The following is an 8,490-nucleotide window of genomic DNA, read 5'->3' on the forward strand; positions in this document are numbered from 1 at the left end:
TACTGCTCAAGAACGACATTCAAATGGTATCATCCAGGAGGATCTGTTCTCTTGGACCTGCCTGAGACGAGGTCCCAGCAATGACCCAGCCCTTGGGTGCAGCAGTGACCAGGGCTCTGCTCACTCAGGCTGGCCGGTCTGAGGGGCTCCCAGCAGGGCACAGAGGGGAAATGCAGGTGAAATGTTCCTGTCTGCCCCTCTGGGGCTGAGCCTGAGCGCTGCTCTGCAGCTCCTTAAGGCTCTGGGGGCTCTCTGGGACCCTGCCACTCTCCGAGGCACAGAACTGAACTCTTTTATCCAGGTAGCTTGAAAGAAAGTGGATTTCCACTGTCCCTGAGGCCGTGGGGCAGCAGCAGCAGACCTCACTGAGAGATAACTCCAGGAAATCCTGGAGTCCTCGCACCCAGAGGAAAACTGTGCAATGGTGATGGCACAAAAACTGGTTCCCAGGCGATGCCACACATGGCACAGTTTTGCTCGGGGTGCGAGGACGGGCAGCAGGAGCAGCCCCGAGCTCCCACCCTGGGGCTTCTCCTTTTGTCTGAAGTCCCTCCTCCGTCCCCTTCTGTGGGGACAGAGGGACAGCGGGACAGCGGAGGGACGGCAAAAACAGCCACCTTCAGAGGAGAGGAGATGCAACGCAGTGTCATCTTCGCCTGGTTAACACCGCAAAACTGTTCTGGAACGGCTGGAGTTGGGTGTTAACGATGGAATTATTGTAAAAGTCTCCAGCAAGGGTCTCAACTCCCACAAGGATCCTGATAATCCCCGGGGAATAGCACTTCCCGAGCCTGTGGACTGGGATAAACTTATTAATTAAATAAATAAAGAAACTTAATAAACGGCAGTTGAGGGCTTGGCTGAGTCTGGTGGCTCATCCTGGGAGGGACAAAGCCGAGTTTGTGCCGCAGGGGTTGCTCAGCCCGGGACGCGGCCAGCGCTGCCCGTCCCGCCGGGAGCGGGACACAGCTCCGGTAGATGGCACACGGGGCCAGCGCTCCGAAACCCGACACTGGGGACACTCCCCGAGAGCCAGGGGCCGAGCAGGAACCAGGAAATACGAGCTCAGCCTGCCCGGGGAGCGCTCGGGCTCGGCGGGGAACGAGGGAGCGCCATGGGCAACCTGTGCGGCTGCGGCCGGCGCTGGTGAGTGCTGGGCGGGCACCGCGGGCACCGGGCACGGGCACCGGGCACCGGCAGCGTCCAGGAGCTCTGTGCCCGTGTGCTGGGCTGGGCTCTGTGCCCCTGTGCCGGGCAGGGCTCTGTGCCCGTGTGCTGGGCTGGGCAGGGCTCTGTGCCCCTGTGCTGGGCAGGGCTCTGTGCCCCTGTGCCGGGCAGGGCTCTGTGCCCCTGTGCCGGGCAGGGCTCTGTGCCCCTGGGCTGGGCTGGGCTCTGTGCCCCTGTGCTGGGCAGGGCTCTGTGCCCTGTGCCGGGCTGGGCTCTGTGCCCCTGTGCCGGGCAGGGCTCTGTGCCCCTGGGCTGGGCTGGGCTCTGTGCCCCTGTGCCGGGCAGGGCTCTGTGCCCCTGTGCTGGGCTGGGCTCTGTGCCCGTGTGCTGGGCAGAGCTCTGTGCCCCTGTGCTGAGCTGGGCAGGGCTCTGTGCCCCTGTGCTGGGCAGGGCTCTGTGCCCGTGTGCTGGGCTGGGCAGGGCTCTGTGCCCCTGTGCCGGGCAGCGCTCTGTGCCCCTGTGCTGGGCTGGGCTCTGTGCCCGTGTGCCGGGCTGGGCTCTGTGCCCCTGTGCCGGGCAGGGCTCTGTGCCCCTGTGCCGGGCAGGGCTCTGTGCCCGTGTGCCGGGCAGGGCTCTGTGCCCCTGTGCTGGGCAGGGCTCTGTGCCCGTGTGCCGGGCAGGGCTCTGTGCCCCTGTGCCGGGCAGGGCTCTGTGCCCCTGTGCCGGGCAGGGCTCTGTGCCCCTGTGCCGGGCAGGGCTCTGTGCCCCTGTGCTGGGCAGGGCTCTGTGCCCCTGTGCCGGGCAGGGCTCTGTGCCCCTGTGCCGGGCAGGGCTCTGTGCCCGTGTGCCGGGCAGGGCTCTGTGCCCGTGTGCCGGGCTGGGCTCTGTGCCCCTGTGCCGGGCAGGGCTCTGTGCCCCTGTGCCGGGCAGGGCTCTGTGCCCGTGTGCCGGGCAGGGCTCTGTGCCCGTGTGCTGGGCTGGGCAGGGCTCTGTGCAGCCTGGCACGGACAGGTGGGCACGGTGGCAGGGCTGTGCAGGTGCCCGGGGCTCGGGGACAAGGGGGGGGTTGTCACATCTCAGCCCGGACAGGAGCTGCAGCTCGGGGCTGGGAAATGCCAAATCGCTGTCCTCAAATCATTACTGTGCTCATGCCAGAGCTCCCACCAGGTGTCCCTTTGAGGGGCCCCTGGCACAAAGGGGGTTCAGCCACCCTGTCCTGCCCTCAGCCGTCCCAGCCCCTCTCCCTGCCCCCATCTGTCCAGGGTTTATTTCACAGAATCCCAGAATGATGAGGTTGGAAGAGACCTCTGAGATCATCGAGTCCAAGCTGTGCCCTGACACCCCAACCAGACCACAGCACCAAGGGCCATGTCCAGTCTCTTTAAACACCTCCAGAGGTGGTGATTCCACCTCCTCCCGGGAAGAGCATTCCAGTGCTTTATATCTCTGCTCAGGGAATCCTGGGCAGGTTTCTGAGACGCTGTGGCTCTTTCTCCCTGGGAGGGAGGGAGGGTGGCACTTCAATCCCTCCTGGCTCCTGCTGTGCCCTGCAGCTCCTGCTCGCAGAGAAAGGGCAGCACTCGATGCCAGGTGGGAACATCTTCAGCTCTGCCAGGGGAAGAGCCATGAATTTCAGACGAGGGCGTTTGCTCTAAGTGCGAGAAATTCGTCCAGTTTTTAATAATTCCAAGAGGCACAGCATCACCTAGTGGAGGAAGGCGCAGGAGATGAGGACAGTGAGGCTCTTCCAAGCCCTGAGCCTTGAGGAGTTTGGGATTTCAGAACAGGAGTTGAATGTGGGAGGTGGGAAGGCGGCCACTCATCAAAACTTCCATTTTTCATTTCCTCTGCCCTGTGGCACCCAGGGCATCAGCAGGCCAGGGCTTGGTCAGGGCATGCCTGGGGCACAGGCTAAGGTCTGTAGAGAAAAGCTGTCACAGCAAATTGATTCTGTCTGGGGAGTCATTGATGAAGGAATTGTGCCCTCGGGTCCAGGCATGGCAGGCCCGGGCTCTGACCATTAAAGTGGCACTAAGGTGGCACAGACAGGGCCAGCTGCCCAAATCCAGGCCCCAGGATTGTGTGGGGCAGGGATCAGCCCGGCCTTGGCACGGGGAGGGGGCAGGCAGCAGTGCAGGGCTGTGGGTGCTGCCCTGGAGAGTTCTCTCAGGCTGGCAGCTCCAGCAGCCTGACCCGCTTTGGAGAGCAGGGGAGAGCTTTCCCTGCTCCCATTTCCTGTGCCACACGTGTCCCCATTCCTGGGGAGATGCCTGGCTGGGATTGTCCTGCAGACAGGAATAGCTGCAGCCCACACCCTGCCTGCAGTACTCCCCTGCTGAGGGAACAGCCTGGAATGCCAGCCCAGAGCCTGGGAGGGCAGGGACCCTGCTGCTCCTGCCCCCGAGGTGCTGCTCTGCTGAAACCCTCCTTGTCTGGGAGCTGGCAGGAAGGGAAATGCCCCAAAGGTGCTGGTTTGGTGAAATCCTGTGTGTCTGGGAGCTGGCAGGAAGGGAAATGCCCCAAAGGTGCTGGTTTGGTGAAATCCTGTGTGTCTGGGTGCTGGCAGGAAGGGAAATGCCCCAAAGGTGCTGGTTTGGTGAAATCCTGTGTGTCTGGGAGCTGGCAGGAAGGGAAGTGCTCTGCCACCCAAACCCGGCCAAGGAGGAGACACTGAAGCAGGGGAGGAGGAGGAGGCTGTGAGAGCCCCACAGAGGGGTGCTGCTGTGAGTTAGAGCCCAAATTCCTGGGGGAACCCCCCGGATTTGCCTGTGAATGGCTGGAGGTGCCCCTGTGGCAGTGCCAGAGCCTCAGCCACACTGCCTTGCCCAGAGCTGCCAGCTCCTGCCCAGTCCTGGTTAATCATTCCTGGCCATTCCAGAGCTCCCTGCCTGCATTCCCGGGGGTTTTGTTTTCCCTCTGCAGTGCCAGGGCATGGCTGCACAGCCTGTGCTGCCTGGCAGAGCTGGCACAGGCACAGCCCTGCCCGGGGCACTGCTCTGTGCCCGGCCAGGGCTCAGCCTGTGGCACACACAGCATTCCTCCCCCAGAGCCCCATCCAGGCACTGCCACAGCCCCCTGGGAGCCCCCCAGCTCCGTGTGTGGGCAGGAGGGGCCACACAAGGGCTGCAGCTGCTCCCCTGCCCTCTGAGCTGCCATTTCCTCCCTGCATCTGTCCCAGAGGGGGACACCAGTGCCCTCTGCCAGGCCCAGCCTGCAGGAGCTCAGCTCCAGGCTCTGTTGGCACACCTGGGATGGATTTGGCTCCTGGGATGGATTTGTTCTCTCCTGTGCTTGGCCCGTCCCTCTCTGCTCACACAGGAACAGCTGAGAGGAGGGGTTGGTTTGGCTCGTGGCGAGGGCAGAGCTTGTTTGGTTTGGTTCTGCTCTAAGTGGAACCCTGAGAGCAGGAAAAGTGTCTGAAAGCTGCACTCAGACAGGGACAGGGGCTGGCAGAGCAGCTGACCCCAAAAGGAGGGGTTGGTGCCCCCAAAGGAGGGGTTGGTGCCCCCAAAGGAGGGGTTGGTGCCCCCAAAAGAGGGGTTGGTGCCCTCAAAGGAGGGGTTGGTGTCCCCAGAGGAGGGGTTGGTGCCGCCAAAGGAGGGGTTGGTGCCCCCAAAGGAGGGGTTGGTGCCCCCAAAGGAGGGGTTGGTGCCCCCAAAGGAGGGGTTGGTGACCCCAGAGGAGGGGTTGGTGCCCCCAAAGGAGGGGTTGGTGCCCCCAAAGGAGGGGTTGGTGCCAGCTGGGCTCATGCCCTGCAGCCTGTGCCTCAGCGCTGAGACCAGAAATGGAGAAAAATGGAGAAGTGCAAAGCTCCAGAGAGAACAGCTCCCATTCCTGGGGATGCTGCTGGGGCAGGAGGGAGAGCTGGGGTGGCTGGGGGCTGTGGTGGGCCCCAGAAGGAGGAAATACATCCCCTTTGGACACCTTCCCTCTGGACACCTCCCCTGCAAGGCTCTCTGGGGCTCCTGGCTGGCTCTCCTCGGGTCTGCCCCACTCCCTGTACCCCAGGTGGGGTCTAGGCTGCTTTGGGGGGCAGAGGTTTGGGATTTCCAGGGCTGATGTGTCTCTCTGATTTCAGGAAGTGTCCTTCACCTTTCAAAAGGAAGAATGAAAAGCAAGGTAAGGATGTGTGGCAGTGCTGTGGAGTGACAGAGCCCCTGGGGAGGTGACATCCCCTCCCACTCTCCTTTTGCACTTTACCTTCCTCAGGAGGAGTTTGAGGCAGAATTTCCTGAAATCTTAAAGCAAGGAGGGTGATGTGCCACGGGATGTGGGGAGGGAAGGGACTGCAGCCTTTAGAACAACCCCGTCCCTCCTCAAAACACCCCTGAGTGCTCTCCACAGGGCAGGAGCTGCAAACATCTGTCTGACAGCACTCCCAGAGTCAAGGGCATTCCTCAAGCTCTGTCCTGTGGCCTTTGGACCGTGCTGGGCAAAACATGTTTGCCAGGCAGCAGAGGAAACAGCAAAGTTCAAAGTGGCTCTGACTCCTCGGAGGGCCTGACAAGAAGCTCTCTGTGCTGGGTCTGTGGCTTCTGCCAAGAGCTCTGTGGTCCACAGCGTGCTGCCATCCTGGGAGAAAACTCATTTTTCCCAAAGAAACAAGCCCAGCCTTTCTTCCTGGGAGTCAGAGGAGGTGGAAATCTGATTTGTGCCTGGCAGGGAGAGCCCACCCAGCGCTGCTGCATCCCAAGGTGGAACAGCAAACCAGTTTGGGCTGACCCCTGGTGTTTCTTTTGCAGGAGCTGATGGGAGGCAGGAGGCTCAGCAGCAGCAGCCTGGCAGGAAGGTAAAAACTTCCCAGAGGGTTTTCCTGAGTGTGTGTTGGGGACACAGAGCTGCCCTGGGCTGGGGGGACACGGGGCAGAATCCAGAGCCAAGAATCCTCTCCTGCTGGCCAGCCTCTAACCCAGGCACTGTGCCCATGGCTTTGCCCACTTCTTTTGCCCCCTGTCTGTAGGAATGTGTCCCCTGTTGATGGAGTGACCAAATAATTCTTTGTCTGCTTAAAAAGGCAGAAAGCCCAGAAGTTTCTCTCTCTCTGCCCAGGCTGTCACATCAGCAGTCCCCACGTATGAGGACGTCCCAGATGTCCCTGTCTATGCCACGGTGAGCAGAGGCAGGGCTGTCCAGCAGGAGGAGAGCATCCACTACGCCGACATCCAGGTGTTCTGCAGGGCCCGGCAGCGCTCGGCGGCCGAGGTGAGGAGCCTGCAGCTGCAGAACGCCACCGAGTACGCCACGCTCAACTTCCCCAGGGCCAGGCTCAAGTACGACAGCAAAAATGGGACCTTGGTCTGACAGAAGCCATGGCCTCGCCCTCCTCCTTCAGCAGGAAAAAGGAGCTCACGGCTGCAGGGCCGAGGAAACCTCGTCTGAGAGGTGGGAGAGGTGTCAGCACCTCTGCCACCCAAACCCGGCCAAGGAGGAGACACTGCAGGCAGGGGGAGGAGGAGGAGGAGAGAGCCCCACAGAGGGGTGCTGCTGTGAGTTAGAGCCCAAATTCCTGGGGGGAACCCCCCCGGATTTTGCCAGTGAAGGGCTGGAGGTGCCCCTGTGGCAGCGCCGGAGCCTCGGCCACCAAGGCAGGCAAGAGTCAGACATTGTCACTGCGATGGTTCCCGTCTGATTCTGCTGGCCAAAAACGCCTCCTCCCCTCGGGAGCTGCCCCTGGAGCTGGCACCCAGCTCCTGCCAGCCCTGCCAGGTGGCAGAGCTGCTGCTGGGCTGCTGCAGGCTCAGGGCTGCAGGCAGAAAATCCCTGCGGTGGCACAGCCCCAGCCCTGGGGAGAGCTGCCCTTGGGAATTCAGGAATTCAGCACTAAGGGGAGGTTCTGGGGCTGCCCTTGGGAATTCAGGAATTCAGCACTAAGGGGAGGTTCTGGGGCTGCCCTTGGGAATTCAGGAATTCAGCACTAAGGGGAGGTTCTGGGGCTGCCCTTGGGAATTCAGGAATTCAGCACTGTAGGGAGGTTCTGGTGCTGCCCTTGGGAATTCAGGAATTCAGCACTGTAGGGAGTTTCTGGTGCTGCCCTTGGGAATTGAGGAATTCAGCACTGAAGGGAGGTTCTGGTGTGGGTTTTGTGTCAGTGCTAAAGCTCTGAGCATGCAGAGCGACACGTGGGTGGTGCTGAGGAGAGAAGACCCTCAGCAGGATCTGCTGCTCCAACCTCCTTCCCCTGGAGGTGCAGCCAGGCCCTGGGTGCATCCCCTTGCCCCAAGATCAGTGTTGCACAGCCATGCACAGCAGCTGGCAGCCAGAAATGCAGAATTAGGAGGTACAGAATGATTTCTGTCACTCTGGGCTGTTCAGAGGTGAACCTCCCTCCTCTGTGCAAACAAGTGAGGAGTGAGTGAGCTCCTGGCTCTGACTGGAAGTGAAACAAGGGGAAATTGGCAGTTCAGCTGCAGATCAGTGCCTGTTTTTAGGGCAATTCTCCGAGTCCAGCAGCTGCCTGGGGTACTGGGAATGAACCCTGGGCAGCTTCAGACAAGACTTTGGACTTGGCCTCCACTTTTCCCTCATTTTGTGCTGTCAGCCCTGGTTGTAACCCCAGTGACACTGAGCACACACCCATGGGGCTCTCAGCTCCACCTCTGCTTGTGGATTTGAAATGGTGTCAATAATTCAGTGTAGCAATGGTCCAAACTGGGCTCCCCAAACCCCATCTGCACTAAAGCAAGGCCTGGCACATTCTGCTCCTCAGTCAGGGCCTGCAGAGCAGATTCTGGGGCAGCCCCAGTCACTGGCAGCGTTTAGAGATGGTTCCTTGTACAAACACACAGAACTTTGGGTGGGAAAAGCACGAAGGAATTCCTGCTCGTGCTGCAAAACAAAGCTGCTCCGGGCTGTGTTTGCCACGGTGGGAGTGTGTGAGGACCAATCTTCCCAATTCCCTACGTGTTTTAATGAGTGCCCGAGCCCCTGGAATGGTTCTTTATCTCCCATTCCCCAAGGAGCTCCAGCTTCTACACCACCCTCGGGCTGTTCCTGGAAGTACAGCTCATCCTAAGGACAATTCCAAGAGACAATTCCACGCTCATCCAAAGGACAATTCCACGCTCATCCTAAGGACAATTCCAAGAGACAATTCCACGCTCATCCAAAGGACAATTCCACGCTGCCATTCCGGTGACTTTTCCCAGGTTTTCCGTGGGGAATTGTGGAAGCCGCGTGTTCTGCAATAGAGATTTTTTGAAGGACTCGGTTTTGCACTGACTATTGCAGTCTGCAGTGCCCGCGGCTGCCGTGTGTGCCAAACGGTGATGTTTGATGTGCCATTAAAGATGCGAAATTCGGTTTTAAGTGAGGAATCCGCGCTTT

General features: G+C 60.5%; 1 protein-coding gene across 1 annotated transcript; it reads left to right on the forward strand.

The window, feature by feature from the left end:
- Nucleotides 1-895: 895 nt before the first annotated feature.
- On the forward strand, nt 896-8,472 carry C24H11orf52 (chromosome 24 C11orf52 homolog). The gene is made up of 4 exons (XM_009098026.4): nt 896-1,146; nt 5,246-5,286; nt 5,910-5,956; nt 6,217-8,472. Exons 1-4 carry the CDS (start codon nt 1,115-1,117, stop codon nt 6,466-6,468), a joined length of 372 nt encoding a protein of 123 aa, XP_009096274.1. The 5' UTR covers nt 896-1,114; the 3' UTR covers nt 6,469-8,472.
- The last annotated feature ends 18 nt before the right edge of the window (nt 8,473-8,490 follow it).

Source organism: Serinus canaria, chromosome 24 (genome assembly GCF_022539315.1).
Source record: "Serinus canaria isolate serCan28SL12 chromosome 24, serCan2020, whole genome shotgun sequence".
NCBI classification, from domain to species: Eukaryota; Metazoa; Chordata; class Aves; order Passeriformes; family Fringillidae; genus Serinus; species Serinus canaria.